Source organism: Garra rufa, chromosome 4 (genome assembly GCF_049309525.1).
Source record: "Garra rufa chromosome 4, GarRuf1.0, whole genome shotgun sequence".
Classification (NCBI taxonomy): domain Eukaryota; kingdom Metazoa; phylum Chordata; class Actinopteri; order Cypriniformes; family Cyprinidae; genus Garra; species Garra rufa.
This window is the reverse complement of record NC_133364.1, coordinates 44,785,950-44,805,829: the sequence shown is the minus strand read 5'-3', so window position 1 is coordinate 44,805,829 and position 19,880 is coordinate 44,785,950. Positions and strand designations below refer to the sequence as shown.

Sequence of the window (19,880 nt, the reverse complement as noted above, 5' to 3'; positions counted from 1 at the left end):
GTATACAGCGCGCATGGTTATGCGCATGCTCAAAGTCTTCTTCTCCGTGTATAGTGTACCTCTATGGCAGAATTACAGCACCCCATACTGGTCTGGCATCTATACTACACCGTTTTCAGTGGTTTCGTGTGTACGGAACTTTTTTTTAGAACGAGGGAAAAAAAATGATCGGATAGGGCACACACCGGCTTCGTGTGGATGGAGCCTAAATGTAATTGTGCTGTATTTCTTAAAAAAAAAGAGCTTAAATGTAAAATGTAAATTTAATATGGCATTTGTACAGACTTTGAATTTTGTCTTTTAAATAAAACTGTTAATTTTTCACCTTGAGCATGCTTTGACACTTTATTGAATGTTTTTTTTTTATTGTAATGATTTGTAAAATAACAGTGTTTCTCTGTAGAACATTTAGTGCTTTCATTGTAATAATCTAGGTAAAATCTGTCAAATAAGGGTTTTACACTGTAAAAAAAAAACGCTTAAACGATTGGAAGCTACGGCTGCCAGACAAAAACCATAAAATTATATATATAATATATCCTGATTGAAATAAGGAAAAAATCTGTAAAATAATGTTTTTTTTTTCTTTCTGTAAAACCTTTAATGGAAATCTTTGTAAAATTACTGTTTTTGCACTTTATTTCAATAATTTATTTTTTTTAAAAGGTGTTTATTTAACCCTCATACCGTAAGCTGGACAAATGTGGGCAAAATAATTTTAATTAATTTTTTAAAAATACTTCCCTTGATCTGAGTGGTACAAGACTTGGTGACTTTTCCTAAGTTTGCCATCTGAACACGCAAAAAAAAAAAGACTCGATTCTACAATGTTAAGTGGGTGAAAAAAAAAAACTCCTTAATCCCGTATTCGTGGACAAAAATGGGCACCCATAGGAATGAATGGGAAAAACTGCAATTCAGAGAATTTTTTTTTTATTTTTGTCAAATAAAAATCAGTAGATCCAATACAACTCATATATTACATACACAAAAATGAAGGGGTGATCCTGTACAACCTTCTCAACATGGCAACAACTCACACTCACACACACACACACACACACACACACACACACACACACACACACACACACACACACACACACACACACACACACACACACACACACACACACACACACAAACACAAACAAACAATGCATTCAATGAGCATAACAGAGCTAAAAAAAAATTTTTTTTTTTTTTTATAAAAACTCACTCACACATACAAACATAAAGACCCAGGAATTGGCACCAATTAGTTTGAGTTATTGAAATTTGATGTTCTTTGTTTAAAATAAATAAATAATGATTTACTACTTTGTCTTTTCCTTATAGCATGGTCATATATATCTAAGCATATTTTGGCATCTTTGTATAGTCTCACCTAACACAGATATATATTTATTAAAATTACAATTTTAAGTTGTGATAAAGTAAAAAAAATTAAGAGGTCAAATTCATCATAACAGTGGTTCATAGAGTTCAACCTATATGCAGCAATTCAGTACTGCAGCCATCTAGTGGTTATTGATATTATTGTTTTTTTGTTAATTTTATACTAACATAAGACACCAGATGTCACCAAAGTCACTTCATCTTTAGGTTTTAACTCTCTGAACTTACTGGAATGATTTTTTTTAATTAAGATAATTAAATATTAAATATAACATAAAAATAAGCATTATTTACATAAAAAATATGGTACTTTTAGAGGTAAATAAATTCAAAAATACCCCCAAAATAAAAAAAAACACCATAAATTGATAGATTTTATTTTATCGAAGATATTGATATAACATTTATTGAACACAAATTTTTTGATCACACCTGAGACCTCTGTGCCCACATTTGTCCACAAACACGGGATTAAGGGCTGTAAAGTCAATACGGTATTAGGGTTAATCTTTATAAGTGTATTTTTCTTATTTTGCATATTATCTGCCAATTGGGTAAGAAAAATAATCTTGTTTCCATTTGCATTAAGATTATTTTTCTTGTTTTATGTAAAATGCTCTAAATTTACATTCCAAAACACTCACTAAGAAAAGTATTTTTGAAGCATAAATAAATTAACGAGGTATTTAAACATCACTTATGCTTTAAAAAGGGGGAGGAGACCGAAAGAAACTCTGGGTTTACAGAAGAAAACCTGCTCCTGACCAGGTTTGATTCACAGAGTAAGTTACCAAGGTAACTGACTCTGAGTATAAGTTACCTCTCTTTCAGAAACAGGCTTGACTTACCCTGCTTTCTCAAGTTTGTTAAACCTCCCATTCTGAAACAGAAAACCCAGAGTTTTCCTTATTTCATGGTTGACATACTCAGAGGTTTCACTTAACCTCCTTTCTGAAACGGGCCCAAGTTCTTCATTTTCCTGCAGGTGTATTAAAGGTATTTTGTTTTCAAAACATTTAACTTCACTAAAATCATAACACTAATACAACATAACATTTTTATTTTCTGATAGATGTACTTCTAGTTAGAGTTTCTAATAAACTGTTTAGTGCGTCTTGTATTTATTACCTAAACTTTTCACTGTTAATAAGGGAAGATATGGAGTGACAGCTGAGGTTTTTGCCAATTAAGGAAACTGAAAAGGTAATAATCAATGAACCATATTCCTTTACACTGCAAAAACTGTATTAAAACAAAATTGCTTACATAAAAAACATTACCATTGAAATAAAAAAAGATCAAATACAGACCATATTATCTTTCCATCCAATCCTTACAGAAGATTTGTAAATAAATACACAAACAAAATAACAAAAGATTGATAACAATAGTCAAAAGAGTGATAGATCAAATTTGCCATCACACCCTCTTTGTATCAGTTACACAGCAGCATTGACTTTATGTTAATTTAATGTCAAGGTATATCAACAAAAAACAGTGTTATAAATGTACATAAAATAGACAATACTATTAATAGATTTACGATGTTAATAACTTTAGAAAAGCATCATCATATGGGTACGAAATTCTATTCTATATACAACATTTCTATTATGTGTGTTTGTGATTCTAGAGAGCAGTGCACGAAAGGGACTTTTATTTTGCTCTGGTGATGTGACGTCATAAAGCTGCGCCGCGCTCCTCCTCTGTTGTGATTCACCTGAAGAAAGGTTTGTGGTTTTAAAGTTTTTAAACCAATTCACATTGTTACATCAATTAAATTTTTAAAAGCTATGCATTTTTTAATGTTACTTAAACATAAACCTTTAATAACAGAAGTGCGTTCCGTTTCGCTCCCTATATCATGAATCAATCGTGTGATGATAAGAAGTGAGAAACTGAGAATCTGGGTCATTTGAATCAAATCTTTTGATAAATGATTCAGTGATTCAATTCAGCGGCACGCGGACTACAAACGACAACAACAAACACAAACGAGTGGAATCACAACCGCTAATGTTTTCATTAATGTGTAATATATTAGATGATAAATAATCGAATACCAAATATATATCAAAATCGCATACTTAAATATGAACCTTCTGTGTAATTTGTATATATTTTATACATTTTATATAGAAGTCTATTAACTCTCTGACTGTCTTACTAGTGCACTGACTACTGAACTAGGAGCTGATTGAGACACACACAGATTTAGTTTGCATTGATTGTTCTTTCTATTAATTATTGTCATCTTAAACAGGACAAAGTGTTCAAACACAGAAAAACTCCTGGAGAATCAACTGAGATCCACGTGACGCACTATTATAAAGATGGCGTTTATTAAAGAGGAGAGTGAATACGTGACGATTGAAGAAACATTCAAACATGAAGATACTGAGGAACAAACAAAGATGGTGTTTATTAAAGAGGAGAATGAAGACATGAGGATTGAAGAAACATTTAGAGTCAAACATGAAGATACTGAGGAACAAACAGGTTGGTTTTTATTCTCATAGCTAAACTCATTATAGAAATGAATATACAGAAATGTTTTGACATTTGACAGAAGTGTCGAGATCACATACTAATTCTGCCTTCAAGTGCAGTTCAGAAGATCTTTCTTTCACATTGGCCATTTGTTACTATGACATCATGCATTTAAGTTGTAACAATAATATGGAATGAGTCTTAACCAAACATTGTAACATTAAACCTAGTATCTGCTTCTAATATTAAAACCATTGAATTATTGCATTTTGGCTCATTATGCAAAGGTACTAAGAAAATAATTTATTTTGTACAAAGCAACGTGAGTAATTACATTTGGCTACTGCATGCTGTCTACATGTTCATTTAAAGTATTTGGTAAGCAAATAAAACAAGGAAAATCACTTAGGCTACACCTAAATGAATCCAAATAAAATTGAAAACAGACTTTTTGTTTTAAAATTTTCTCCATCCACACTAGCGTTTTCAAGCATTTTCCTAAAGTTTCTCATCCACACTGAAATGTCACAAAATGTCTCAGGCCATGTCCACACTAATACGTTTTCCTTTAAAAAACATATCTTTTTCTCTCCTTTTTGGTCTTCCGTCCACACTGAGACAGCGTTTTTGTCAAGGAAAACGGAGCTTTTTGAAAACGCTCTCCAAAGTGGATAAATTTGAAAATGCCGTTTTCGCCTTGTAGTGTGGACTGTGAAAACGGAGGCTTTTGAAAACGATGACGCATATTTAGTCATGTGACGCATATTGTACCAATAGATATGTTTACACCAGTAATTGTGCCTGTGCTTTTCACTGTCACACTGCTGCTAAAGAGATTTACCTTGTACACTCTTCAAATTACAGTCCTAAAATGATGACAGAAAATTTACTTTTGCTGTCCTGCAAAACATGACGACAACGGCTTTTCAGATAAAATATGAATGAGCGCGACATAGACGCGTCATTGGATGTTGAGATATTTCCGTAAATTATCCCGTCAGAAGAACTGCGTGAAAACCTTTTACGTCTGTATAATTTTGGAGGCTTTATGCATGCGCAGTAAGGCGAATTTGATGTTTTCCTACATTTCAGTGTGGATGAGAAACTTTTGGAAAATGCTTGGAAACGATAGTGTGGACGGAGAGCGTTTTAAAATGAAAACTCCGTTTTCAAATGTATCCGGATTAATGTAAATGTAGCCTCAGGTTACGTATGTAACCCTAGTTCCCTGAAGGGAACGAGATGCTGCGTCGAGACGCTTTGGGAACGCCCTCAGCGTGCCCTCGCTCTGAATCACGTGTGTAATCAGTCCAATGGAATCGCGAGACGTCATGTACGTGATGACACCACCGACCGTGAAGCTTAAATGCACGCAAGGTGAACACAAAACTAGCTTTCGAATAAAGCAAGCGCTGCAGGGATGCCGGAAGTATGGCCTCTTGACACAGCGTCTCGTTCCCTTCAGGGAACTAGGGTTACATACGTAACCTGAGACGTTCCCTTCCAGGTAACTTCGAGCTGCGTCGAGATGCTTTGGGAACGAGTATGCCCACGCCGCCATACTGACAAGGTGTCCCTGCCTGATTAGGGCGAGAGAATGAAAGAGCCAGAAACGGCTGGAAGATCTAGGCCATAAAACTCCGGTTTTTAAATTAAATTTTAAATGGATGGGGTTGTACAGTGTCTTCAGAGCCCCCCAAGTGCCATTTTCCCCCAAACTATACAACTATACCCCAACTGTTGTCTAGGCAACATCCCATGTGCTATGTAATGACACGCCCCACAGAACTGAAGGGCGGGGTGAGCAGAGGTTCATATCATTTAAAGGGCCAGGTACTGATATCGCTTGCTGAGAACAGAGGCATTTTTTACCAGGTAAAATTAGTGTTTTTTTACACTAACATAAAGAATTTTTAATCAAAGAATATTACATACTTTTCATTTGGACCCTAAAGCATCATATTAACTTGTAGAAAATGGGCATTGGATGACCCCTTTAACATATATGCTATCTCAGTGTGGGTGGGACCAAAACAGAAGCCTTCAAATGGAAACATATTAGTGTGGACCAGGCCTAAAAGATAGAATAGGAAATTATTTTCTGGGGACAACTTAACACTTATTTGTTTGAACTACTGTTATATATTTTTTTCTAAAATGTTTGTTTATTACTTACATTTATTTTATTAAAATGTTTGTATAGCGTGGGGTGTTTCAAGCATGCAGGCTCTTCATAAGATCATCTGCATGCTTGAAACATCACATGCTATGAGAATTATTTAAAATAATCCTGATAGAGCTGATAAAACTGTTGAGAATATTGCTTGTGAATAAATAATTTCAACAAATAAATAAAAACAAATCGTACATAGAACTAAGGCCTTGTCCACACAGAGATGTGTTTAGCTGTATACGCATACATTTTATGTTGAATAGGTTCTGGCGTTTTGGGAGAGTGAAACCGATATTTATCTAAACCGGGTCCCAGAGTGGATACATCTGAAAGCAACACCCTTAAAAAAGGGGCTTTCCCTTTCGTGCTCATCAGCCAGAGATGAGGATGAGCTGTTGGATGACGATGACATTGTTTCATTAACATCATCGGATCCTGGAGCGAGCGCTCTGCTGGGTTCAACAGGGTGAGGCTGAGTCTTCTCAACCTTCCTGCCCTGAGTACGAGGAGCTTTTGGAGGTTATAGATCGGGCCACATTAAGGCTTAACTTGCCGTGGAAGTGTACCAGAAAGGCGGTCCTGCGGGGCTGTCTGAAAGAATGCTATCTCTTGGATCATAACCTCCCCGCTCCAGCGAGTCTTTCATTTCTTCCCGATCTCCATTCAGAGATTGAGATGGTATGGAAAAAGCTGTATTCTGCTCGCATTCATAGTTCCTACTGGCTAACTATGCAAATATTGAAGGAATGAGAGACTATGGCTATGAGCGGATGCCCCCTATTGAAGAGCCAGCTATCTCTCTGGCTGACCTGCTGAAGGAACTGGACAAGGGTCAGGGACTTTCTTCTGACGAAGTGGCAGAGCCCTTCAAGGACGGATGTTCCTCCCTGCAGCTCAGGGTTAGGAGTCTGTCCTCTGTCTATTTCCACTATTTTGGATGGTCAGTTTTAGCTCCTTCTCTACATCAGTTGACTTACAGTTTGCGGACTGTCCGTCCTGATCAGGGTACAGCATAGTTCCCCTCGCTAGAGCTTCAGTAGTGAAACCCCCTGGGAAAACACTCTTTCTAAAATCCATTTATCTATGGGAAGTATCCCACACTAGGCTCTGGGCACTTTCTAAAATCCACTCGTGTGGTAAGCACCCACGAAGTTCTGGGTTTTTCTCTAAAATCCTATACGGTATGGGTTATGCATTTTACTTCGTTCCCATCATTGAGTTGGTCTTAAAACTCCAGTCTCCTTGGGCCAAACTCCCAACTCCCCTCAGATATCCTCTCTGATGTCTCCCGACCATTCGTTATCCAGGGCACGTCACCTTACGGTAGGGTTATCACTATACCATAGAAATGACTTACGATACTATACCAGCTGAAGTATCACGATACCAAGTAGTATCGCAATACCACGCAGTATTTTGTTCATTTAAAATTCTGTTCTACAAAATGAATCAACATTTCATAAATAAAAAGATGTAAATGAAAACAGACAACATTTTTCTCTGAATACTTCATTAATGTGAATGAATGACTGGCTATTGTTTTCCATGAAATCATGTCAACATAACTCATCTTAGCAATGCGCAGAAGCTGCATGAAGCGACATTTAGATGTAGTATTAATACATTTAGACTTTATTTATAATGTTTTAAACTCTGAATATAGAAATATTATGGTAAAGAATGTAATATGATGAGAAACTTAAACCCGAATCATTCAGGAGTGAATCAAATGACTGTTTTTATGAATGGCTTAGTGAATCAGTGATTCGGCCAAACCAACGCGGATATGGATTCGAACACAGAAAGGAAACAAAAACGTCTTGCTGAACTGTCAGGAGCATTTTTGCTCGCATATCTTGAAAGTAAGCAGCTTATATATTAAAACATTAATTCATAATATAAAAATATATATAATATTTAATAAGAACCAAGTGGAAAGCAGCTAGTATGCTAATGAATGGAATTGCATTCGTGATCAACGATCCTTCCAGAAGCGAATTATTTCACCTGTTCTAAAAGTGAGCAAAGGAATGAAAACACAACTTTAAATGTGTTGAATAAGTGATTCTTGAACTGCTATTTTTTAAATAACATCAGACGGTCTGAATCAGACCCTATCTTCTGATAAACTGCAGCGTCAAAAACGACGTGCGAGTGTAACTTCTCATTTCAAACTGAACTGAAGCATCGGGAAACGCTGAATAGCATATAAAGCGTAGACACAGCCTGTACTACACAAAGCACAGCAGAAAGACATTTTGGTGTGCTGGCGTGCATGTTCAAATGAACGTTTTAAACAGTGTTCCTGCCGTGCATACAACATATCTTACGGTCCTACCGTTTGGACGATACTACCGTTTCAAAAATGCAATGGCACCGCGGGTATTTTTAAGCTTTAGTATCGCGATACTACCGTAGTACTGGTATACTGTGCAACCCTACCTTACGGTGACCCCTATTAGAATGGTTTCTTCTGGGGACAGGCCTGCTGCCCTATCTGTGAGTCAGTTCACTGAGGGAACTAGACCTGGTAGTGGTGGCAGTTCCTGTTCTATTAAGTCTTTCTATTTAGGTGTTTCCCCGAAGAAATCGCTTGGTTTCAAGCTTGAGCTGTACCATGGGTTCTCCTTTAACCCATCCAGGTAAGTCGGTAACAGTTAAGGCCGTTGGCCATGGGGAATAACGCTCTGACAGCCGTCACTACGTCCTAACTTGCAGTTCATATCCAAATTGATACTTAGTGCTCGCTATTTCCACATGCACTCCCCTCAGCATGGCAGCGTAAGAGTAACTGTTCTCCCTGTGTATACTGCACGCAAGGTTTATGGGCATTGCCAAAATCTGGCAAATATACTACATAGTTTTGTGTTGGTTTTTATGTGGACGCAGTTTTGTGTTGGTTTCATGTGGACGCAGATATTTCTTGAGACGAGGGGAAAAAAATTTGATATGGAAAGCTCTGACTTTGTGTGGATGTAGCCAAACTTTTTACTTGGACAAATGGATGATTGATTTAGTTGTCCAAAGGACAAGCACATATCAAGTCTTAATGTCTAGCTCTGAGGGCTGTTTAAAAAAAAAAGACACTCCGAAAACCTTGGATTAAAGTCTAAAACTTGACCTGAAATAATCTATTAAATCGATCAGGGTTAAAGTTGTGCCATAAATTACCATTTAGGTTAGGTTATTAGTGACTAATAAACTAATAAACTCTCCCTAATTTGATCCAGGTTCAGTGAGTTAAGATAATTTGATGTGCACGCTTATTCTTAAAGCTGCCCTTAATTTCAATTATAGATCAAATAGATCCACCATGCCAAATATATTTGTACCATTTAATACATTTGAGATGTGTTTTCTAAACTGTATATTCTTCATAAGAATATGTAAATGTTAAAAAGTCATACACACATCAATTTTGTTGTCAGGAGTAGACAAGGTTTACACAATTAAACAAGCACTGACACAATATAATAGTAGCTTAGTAATTCTGAGGAAAACATACATTTTGTTCAAATATTTGTTGTTGGACATTCAATGTGACATGTATATAAACTATAATGAAAGTGTATTTTTATTATAGCAGTAAATGTAAATCAGTTGTAAGCTGACTAATACAGTCCTAATTATTAGCTCAAATGAGTAAATGTTCCTCTTCCCAGTTAAAATGTAGGCTGTTTTCTATTTTTTAATTTAGTGTTTTAAAGACTAGAGATAGGAAGTACAACTGTCATAAAACCAGAGAGAAAGGCTGCATGGCTAGAAACTTCTGATCAACTGAATGTGCAAGTAGCAACCATGGTAAATTGTTTTTATATATCAGTCCCTCCAGAAAAACGCGATTATGCGATCGCATGATTCCATGCATAATCAGCCAAAGTCCGCATATTTATGCGGGGGACGCATTTTTTCAAATACGCCGCACTTTCGCCGCATAAATTGCAGATTTCCGCGCGCAAAATATGCGGGCTTGCATGATTTCATAATCCCATTTCCGTTTGGGTCTTTGTCTTCGTTCTTTCGAGTATACTATTGTGGTCGCGCGTTGCCGCGACGTTCTGTCTTGCCTCACTTCATTTTCGCGAGCCTGACCAGTCCACATCAAGTGAACTGGACATCGAGAGATTGTGAGACCCGAATATTAATCCGTGTGGCCGTTTGGCCATCCCCGCACTGTTTCAACTGGAGGACTGTGTTTGTGGGGTTCGTATGGTACCATTAAAGATTGTTGTGTGGATGAAATTATAAGTTGATGTGAGTGGTTTGAGTGTGGTCTGTTTGTTTATTGTTGGAAGCGTGTGCGAGTGTGTATGTGTACGAGTGTGTGAGCATGAGAAATCGGTACTAAGGGTTGTGAGTTTGCGTGATCTTATGGAGTAAATTTTGTTGTGTGTATATTGTTGATGGACCAGGTGTAATGTGATTGCATCTGTTATTTTGTTGCTTTTCTTTTTTTGTTGATCAATTTTTCTTTTTTTTTTTTGTGTTTATTGATTTGATTTGATTTATGGTCATTTGATTTTTTTTTTTTTTTTTTGTGTTTAGTTGATTTTGACTTATGACTATTTGATTGTATTATTTTGTGTGTGTGTGTGTGTGTGTGTGTGTGTGTGTGTGTTTATTGATTTATTGATTCAATTTGATGTTGATTTTGTTAATTTTGTTGGACGGGCTAAGGAGTGCTGACCACTCTAGGTCCATGTTAATGGGTACCCTTGTTCACTGAGTGATTTGGTTCTTCTGATTTTTACACGTGTCATCTGAATACACGTGTTTTTGTGGTGAAATGAGTACATTAGTGTACGTTTGAAGTGCGTAGTGAAGTGGAATTGGGGTAGGTTGGTTATTTCTCCTTGCCATCTGATGTGTTACTTTTGATTTGTCTAATTTGTTAATTTTTTTGTTTTGATTTGGAAGCCATATATAACCCCTTGTGTCCTAAATTGTGTCTGTGTGTTTAGCTTTTATCCCAGTAATAATAAAAGATTGTATCTTTTTTTCTATATTCACGTCTCTGCTCTATTCTTGTGGGAACAGACCTGGGTGTCTTTGACCATTATTTCCCTGGGAGAGATTCTCAGGGTGGAGTAGTCGATGTTATAATTATAATTGAGTCCAGAATAACGAAATTCACCCCTTACGGTGCTACATCTGGCAATAAGTGTGTTGGGGGAATCGCTTTTTTCTCTCTTTTTCACCAAACCGCAGTTTTTGCAAGTTCCCGAAGTTTTTGCAAGTTCCCGCTATTTCATCGCATAAAATTGCATAAATATCCCGCATATTCAATCGCATTTTTTAAGAAAACGTGCCGCATAATCAAGGATTTTTGCCCGCAACATTCACAAAAAAACGCCGCGTTTTTCTGGAGGGACTGATATATATATCTTAAAATGTAATTAAAACTTGTGACAATACATTAAATACAGTTGGTTGCAGCCTAAGTTTTTATTTATTTTATTTATTATTTGAGAAAAAAAATCTATATACTTTTATATTTGGCCTGATACTAAAGTCAAATAATTGTATATGAGAGAGTCAGTAGTAAGTAAAATCAGTGCATTCTTATTGGTCTGTGTTACAGAACTTAGCCTGATGGTTCCTCGGACCAGGTTGGTTTAAAGGAGAACTCCGGTGTGATATTGACCTAAAGTGTATTGAATCATGATACCAAGTGTGTACGTACCTTGCATATCTCATCTCGGTTTGTGTCCTGCAGTCCGAAATCTGGGATCAGTTAGCCGATGCTAACAACCGGTTGTCAATGAGGGTGAATCGATAAGTCGAGTGTCGAGCACGAAGGAAACTACAACCTGATAAGTTGATAACCTGATAAATTCCTTGGTGCTCGACACTCGACTTATCGTGACTAAATTCAAGATGGCGGCGACCGGTCTGTTTCTGGTGGAAGATGTCTGTATAAATCTTCTTGTAAATAAACTACCGGTGCTTTTTCAAAGTTCTCAATGTCTCGTTTTAAATGTCAGGGCCCTTGGAAGCCTACCAATGAAGTGTGGAGCTACTTTGTGCCTCTTAAATGGTGTAAAACAGTGATTTATTTACATGGCTACTTCGATGCCCTATTGACTCTCATTGACAACCGGTTGTTAGCATCGGCTAACTGACCCCAGATTTCGGACTGCAGGACACAAACTGAGATGAGATATGCAAGGTACGTTCACACTCGGTATCATGATTCAATACACTTTAGGTCAAAATCACACCGGAGTTCTCCTTTAACAGCATTAGTGCACTTTGATGGATTAAATGCAGAGCACAATTCACCATACTTGGCTGTTGGCACATGTCACTTCACTGTCACTTTTTCACTTTAAATTGGTTGCAAAAATATTGCCTGTTTATTTTTAAAGAAAGTTTTTAGTTGTTTTTTATATTATGTTTCCAGGGGTGTACTTATAATATTACTAATGTTCTTGACAGAAACATTTAAAATTGAGTGAATTAAATTTTTTAAATAAGATTTTTGAGATATTATTGACTGTTTCTCATCCTCTAACAGTTTGTTTTGGTGTTTTCCATTTAAAAGGTCAAGTGTAACAGCCAACTTTTAGGATTGGCTAACATAATTGCCCCCTTAATAATACCTCAGAAGGAATTACTGTGTGATGAATTTTTCATCTGATGGTGGTTTAGTGTAGCCTGGCTATCGCCAGACCACGTTATGACTTCGTCATGATTCGTGGTCTGGGAACCACATGTTCATTTTCTCGTATTTGAGGCGTGGTTTACGAATGCCCAGAGCCGTTTATTGGGCGATATGAATGTCTATCAAATGCGCCTGTGCGTAGCTCATAGCCAATCGTTTCAATTATACCGGATGACGTATGTAGAGCGAACGCCAAAAGTTGCTCTTTTTTCAAAATAAACTTGCGTTCTAAACTACACTGTGTCTACACCGGACGCGACAGTTGCCTCGCCGCAACAACTAAAGTCTGTCTACACTGGACGCGACAAGGCGACCGTTGCAAATCATTTAAACTTTGTGTGAGCACGTCATAAATAGAACGCGGCAGCAGATTACTGTCGGGCCGCGTCGCGCCGCATTCAGTGTAGACAGCATAATAGGTTCTAATGTCATTTGTCGCGTCGGGTCACGCCGCTCGCGTCCGGTGTAGACACGAAAGATAACTTCGCGTCTGCTGCCATGCTGGATCCATAGTAACAAACTGCTTCGGTGAGTCGCATAGAATACGTCATCGTCTTGCTGCTCCCTCCCCGTTCTGTGATTGGTTCCCTATCTTAGGTGAAAATTAGGTCCATGGTTTCCAGACTGACTAGCAGCGTGAATAAAATCGCGCTGCGCAAGGCAGGATGGGGAAACCCAGGCTAGGTTTAGTGGGAAGTTTGTCCTCTTTCTTTTTTCCTAGTCTCTCTAAATTTGTTGAATTTTATCCCCCATGAGACATAAAAATGGTAAATAATAATTGAGATAAGTCTGTATAGATTTTCTAGATTCAATTAATTGTATAACAGATAACTTAATCCCTGTAAGGTACTGGCAGACCAGGATCAGGTTTGAACACCTGGTATAGGATCTAGAATACATGCATTACATATCTACATGTTTTGATGTTATTTGTTTTGTGCCATTAAACTGGGGTTAACTTTTATCTCTCTGTTTTTCCACCTTACCTTCACCTAACAGCGCTGAAAGAGGAGAGGGAAGTACTGAATGAAACTGAAGAGAAAGACCAGTTTAAGAATCTTCATGATTTTGTATCTGGAGAAAAATCTTTTTGTTCCTTACAGTCAGAAAAGACTTCAAAACAAAAAAGAGGTCAAGAACAAGGACACCTTAAAATGCACATGAGGATTGACACTGGAGAGAAGCCTTATACATGCAAACAGTGTGGAAAGAATTTCACTGAAAAAGGAAACCTTAACAGACACATACAAATTCACACTGGAGAGAAGCCTTACTCATGCAAACAGTGTGGAAAGAATTTCACTGAAAAAGGAAACCTTAACAGACACATGAGATTTCACACTGGAGAGAAGCCTTACACATGCAAACAGTGTGGAAAAAGTTTCACTCGTAAAGAATGCCTTAACAGACACATACAAATTCATACTGGAGAGAAGCCTTACTCATGCAAACAGTGTGGAAAGGGCTTCACTCGTAAAGAATGCCTTAACATTCACATGAGAGTTCACACTGGAGAGAAGCCTTACTCATGCAAACAGTGTGGAAAGAGTTTCAGTCAGCGAGGACACCTTGAAAGTCACATGAAAATGTACAATAGAGAAAAGCCTCACAGATCCCCTCAGTCTGGAAAGAGTTGCAGTGAAAGTGGAAACCTTAAAGTTCACCAAAATGTTCACATTACAGAGAGCCTTTTTACCTGCCAACAGTGTGGAAAGAGTTTTACTCGTGAAGTATACCTTAACATTCACATGAGAGTTCACACTGGAGAGAAGCCTTACACATGCAAACAGTGTGGAAACAGTTTTAGTCAAAAAGGAAGCCTTGGCAGGCATATGAAGATTCACAATAGAAAGAAGTCTAACAGATCCCCTTAGCATGAACAGAGTTTCAAACAAAATGTCCTTGATTCTGATTGGTTGAGCCACAATCAAAGCTGTTGTAAATTACTCCACAAACTTATACCTCTTTGTTTCTCGGCAACCACATTGTTGCAACCACAACTACAGTTGAGATCAAAAGTTTACATCCCCCTTTCAGAATCTGCTAAATGTTCCCTCGTCAAAACAATCCTAAAGGATTCCAATAAGAATACTATACAGGGCTCCTACAATGAAATTCTAATTCACATTTTAGGGCACTGTGTTTTGTCCATGGTATACTTTACCTTTTCAACTAGCTATATTGTGTCGGACTGAGCTTAATGCATAAACGTGCAAAGAATAATATGGACTATGGATAATGTGTTTGCTCTGTCCACAATTTAAGAACTTCACATTTGTATGTCATGAATTGAAAGGAGAGCTCACAGGAAGTGCACTGTTTTTCGATTGAAGCACAATAAAGGACACTTAGCATTTTAACATCAGTGTGCATGGATTTAATGTGCACACATCAGTTACTTGCTCACTTCTACCACCAACATTGGCAGCTTTGTGGAAGGCTGTAATAATCATTTTTGGAACCATTAGGAATTGTCTTATAGGACAATGCATAAATATGCTGCATGATCATTTCTACAGGATTTTAATGGGATCCAATTTCATCTTAATTTTTGAAGGATTGGACTTATTCATTGCATCTATTACTAAACAATATTTTTTGCAGTTTACTTAAACTCACCTTGAGTGAGTTAAGTGCAAGAATTTCAAAGAAACTAATAAGATTGTTGAAACAAAAGACAAATCAACAAATGTTCTGTTTTAATTTCAATAGTGATTTAGTTTAGTCTTTCATTCACAAGTTCATTCTTACGGATCATAAACTAGGTGTATCTGGCATGCTGTCCGGGAGAGGGCTTTGAGCTCGGCAGTAATTCCTGAGCCTAATTTCAACCCCCGGGCTGAAAGTGAGGAGACGGGGTGGTGGAATGGTGCTGAAAAAAGGGGAAGGAAGAAGGTAGGTCTGATTTGGTTATTTACAGGGATTCTTTATCGTGCTGATTGGATAGGGAGTGTGTCACGGCAATCAGCAGAGGATTCAAGAGCGAATGAAATAAAGCGTTGTTTATTGATAACAAATCCAACAAGGTAATTCTCAAATGACGAGCAGCCAGAGAAGTAGATGATGACGCTGGTAGCGCAGGGTGCAGGTGGGCAGCCAGACTCCAGAACGAGCAGAACCGGGACAGACAGGAAACCCCAGAGCGAGAATCCACAGCGGATGAAAACTGGAGAAGAACACAAAGACACAGCAGGGAACCGACGACATAAACCAACGATCTGACAACGAGAGACAAACACAGTCTGAATAAATAGCCAGGTAAATGATCTGCAGCTGACGGTGATTAGCTTGTCAGCGATCACCTGATGCGCTCAAACAATAACACACACGCACACACACCCACACAACACGTGTAAAATACAAAAATCACAAGATTGAGGCTACGTTTACATTAATCCGGATACATTTGAAAACGGAGTTTTCATTTTAAAACGCTCTCCGTCCACACTAGCGTTTCCAAGCGTTTTCCAAAAGTTTCTCATCCACACTGAAACGTAGGAAAACATCAAATTCGCCTTACTGCGCATGCGTAAAGCCTCCAAAACTATACAGACGTAATAAGTTTTCACGCAATTCTTCTGGCGGGATAATTTACGGAAATATCTCATCCTCCACTGACGCGTCTATATCACGCTCATTCATATTTTATCTGAAAAGCCGTTGTCGTCATGTTTTGCAGGACAGCAACTGTGAGTAAATTTTCCGTCATCATTTTAGGACTGTAATTTGAGGAGTGTACAAGGTAAATCTCTTTAGCAGCAGTGTGTGAATAGCACAGGCACAATTACTGCTGTAAACATAGATATCTATTGGTACAATATGCGTCACATGACTATAAATATGCGTCATCGTTTTCAAAAGCCTCCGTTTTCACAGTCCATACTACAACGCGAAAACAGCGTTTTCTAATTTATCCACTTTGGCCGGAGTTTTTAGAAATAATCGTTTTCTGTGATAAAAACGGGGTTTTCGTGTAAACGAGAGGCCAAACCGCAGGGAAATATCTGCGTTTTCCCTTCGTGTAAACGGGGCCTGAGAATGTGAACCCATGAACCGTGACAGAGTGTGATTACTGATGATGAATTGGCTGTGTTAATTATCCGTGTGAGCTCTTCCCGAAAATCTTGAAACCTAAAGCCAGGGTAAGCATGGCATCTAGGGTACGGTGATGTGGATGGACTGGTAGACTTTACAGACAGTGGAGATGCAAATGTTTAAAATTTTTAGAGTTATAGGTTGGCGGGTGTCCGGGACAGTGGGATGGGTTTTTTGGATTCCTGGAAAAAATTGGATCCCGCTTAGGTACTCTTTGATTGAGCCAATTAGGATGTTTTTGATGATGTTGAGGTAAGAGATGAATGTGGTAATCAATAACAAGGAAAAATCTGGGAATCTGTAAGCAGAGTGAAATGTTTTAAAACATTCCATGCTGTTAGGTAAGACTGAAGGGTCCTGGGGAGCTTGAAGGATGAAATTAAGAAAAGCTTCTAGGAGAGGGAGTGGGGCTGTCAGGGGTATCCATGAGGTGTGGGACATAGCTGGTAGATTTGGGCTGGGAAGGTTCAGGGCAGGGGGGAATAGAGCTGCAGGCTCTGCAATATATGTTAGGGCAGCCTAAAAACACCCTGCTGTGAAGTTCAGTGTCCAATGTGACTGCACATTTGGCTGAGAAGAGCTTTTGGCAAGTATAGAAATTTGAGCCTCCGTATGATAATGCAAACTCAGCGATTATCAGTTAAAAACAATGGTGAATTCAGTGAACGACAGAATGCAGGATGGGACGTGAGCTGAGTTTTTAAGGGATACTGAAAATTCTCCACAATTGATATTGTGATCTGAGGGTGAAGGAGAAATAGGAGATAGCAGGGAAAAAAGGTCAATATCTGCACCGGACAAAATCTGGGACCTGATGGCATTGGGTACAGGGGTTGGATCCAGAGCTATGGCATTCACCCCTGTTGTAGATTAATAGTGTGGGCTATGTGAGGACTGCCTGTGCAGGGCCAGCACTATGGGACTTGCCAATTAACAAAATCTTAGAGGCCCTGAGCTGGCAGACTGCTGGGGGCCCCTTAGACTAGCCCTAAGTGGTCTTGTAAAGGGCCAGTGCAGGCTAGCAGGATATATGCTCTAGGAATTTTAGAAGTACTTTCCTCTGCAATAAACCATGAATAATGAATGTGATCATCATTTTGCCATGGAATTGTGTCATGGTAGGCTAGCTGGTTGGCTGTAGGGTTCTGTGTGAGTGTTACGGCTACCAAGGCATTAAAGCAGAGAAAACAAAGCTAGAGTGCAATAACATCAATTACTGAGGTTGGCCTTGGTATTAGTTTGGATTTTGTAGTTACTGCAATTTTGCCTTTGCCTTTGGATGGCAGTATAGCTAACACTACAACGACCAAGGCAGTCATTTTGACTGTTTTAAAATTTTGCAATGTGGTAACTTTGTTGAAATATAACCCATTTAACTGTAATAGTCTGCATTTTTTGTAAATGTGTGTATATTTCATTCTAACATTATTATTTTATTGAAATTACAAAACACACGAGTTCTGAGTAGTTCTACCTTAAATTGCCATAATGGTCAAACTGACCGCATGCATTACAGTGCTTGCAACTTTTTTTTCCACCGTTGAAGATGCACATTACTAGCCTGGGTTTCCCCATCCTGCCTTGCGCAGCGCGATTTTATTCACGCTTCTAGTCTAGTCTGGAAACCATGGACCTAATTTTCACCTAAGATAGGGAACCAATCACAGAACGGGGAGGGAGCAGCAAGACGATGACGCCTTCTATGCGACTCACCGAAGCAGTTTGTTACTATGGATCCAGCATGGCAGCAGCCGCAAAGTTATCTTTCGTGTCTACACCGGACGACAAATGACATTAGAACCTATTATGCTGTCTACACTGGATGCGGTGAGACACGGAAAATCCCGACAGTAATCTGCTGCCGCGTTCTATTTATGATGTGCTCACACAAAAGTTTAAATGATTTGCAACGGTCGCATTGTCGCGTCCAGTGTAGACAGACTTTAGCTGTTGCGGCGCGGCAACTGTCGCGTCCGGTGTAGACACGGTATAGTGTTCTAAGTAGTTTAGAACGTAAGTTTATTTTGAAAAAAAGAGCAACTTTAGGCGTTCGCTCTACATACGTCATCCGGTATAATTGAAACGATTGGCTATGAGCTACGCACAGGTGCATTTGATAGACATTCGTATCGCCCAATAAACGGCTCTGGGCATTCGTAAACCATGCCTCAAATACGAGAAAATGAACATGTGGTTCCCAGACCACGAATCATGACGAAGTCATAACGTGGTCTGGCGTTAGCCAGGCTAGCACATTACTGTTTCCTAGCAACTTTTTTTTCTATTTGTTTTATATGCCTTTAAGCTAAAATGAGATTGATGCGTAGTCCGTTGGAGGAACAGGCTCATATGTGTGGACATACACAGACAGTAAAAGTGGAGTGCTGCAGGTTACGTCACGTGTAGAAATGGCAAGTGGGAGAGATAAGGAAGGCTGCCCAGAGTTGGAGGATTCGGCAAGTTTGTGCACTCAAGTTCGTTATTTTAAATGTGGACGCGCGGTATGTGCGCTCATAATGGAAGCGACACGCTTGTTTTTTCCAGGCGCGTCTGCGCCGCATCGAGATGAAAACATCTCAACTTTTCAGAATGCAGCAAGCGCACCGCAGGTCATATGACATGAACCAATCAATCACTTGTTTAAAAGACAGAGCCTAAAGATTTCCTCTCTTTTTCTTTTAAAAGATACTATTTTTTTAAGAGCTACACTGAAGTTGGCTCTTTGATAAATGCAAGTTAATTCTTCATTTCAATCTTTATGTGCAAAAAAGGCACACAAATTCCTGTAGAGATAGCAATACACATTCTCCTGTTATTGCCAAATAAATGAAAAGCATGTCATCAATGTCTTCTCTCTTGCTGTATCAAAATCTCTCCTAGCTTTCCTCAGAGATGGTCTCAATAATGTGTTTAAAGTCAAGTCAAATTTAGTTTATGCATGATTACATGATATAACTTTTTTAATACTGTATCCTAAATTGTGGATAATTAAGCTGTATATCATATGCTGAAGTACATTTCTGGAGTGTTAAAGATTAAAAGAAAAAAACAACAACCGTA

The 19,880-nt window shown here is 38.3% G+C and overlaps 1 protein-coding gene across 1 annotated transcript in view; it reads left to right on the top strand.

The window, feature by feature from the left end:
* Window positions 1-14,784, top strand: part of LOC141334073 (uncharacterized) — a 105,552-nt gene extending 90,768 nt beyond the window's left edge. Inside the window, exon 5 of the mRNA XM_073839224.1 lies at window positions 13,966-14,784. Coding sequence (XP_073695325.1) covers window positions 13,966-14,599 — 634 coding nt within the window. The 3' untranslated portion in view covers window positions 14,600-14,784. The remainder of the gene's footprint in view (window positions 1-13,965) is intronic.
* Window positions 14,785-19,880: the final 5,096 nt, after the last annotated feature.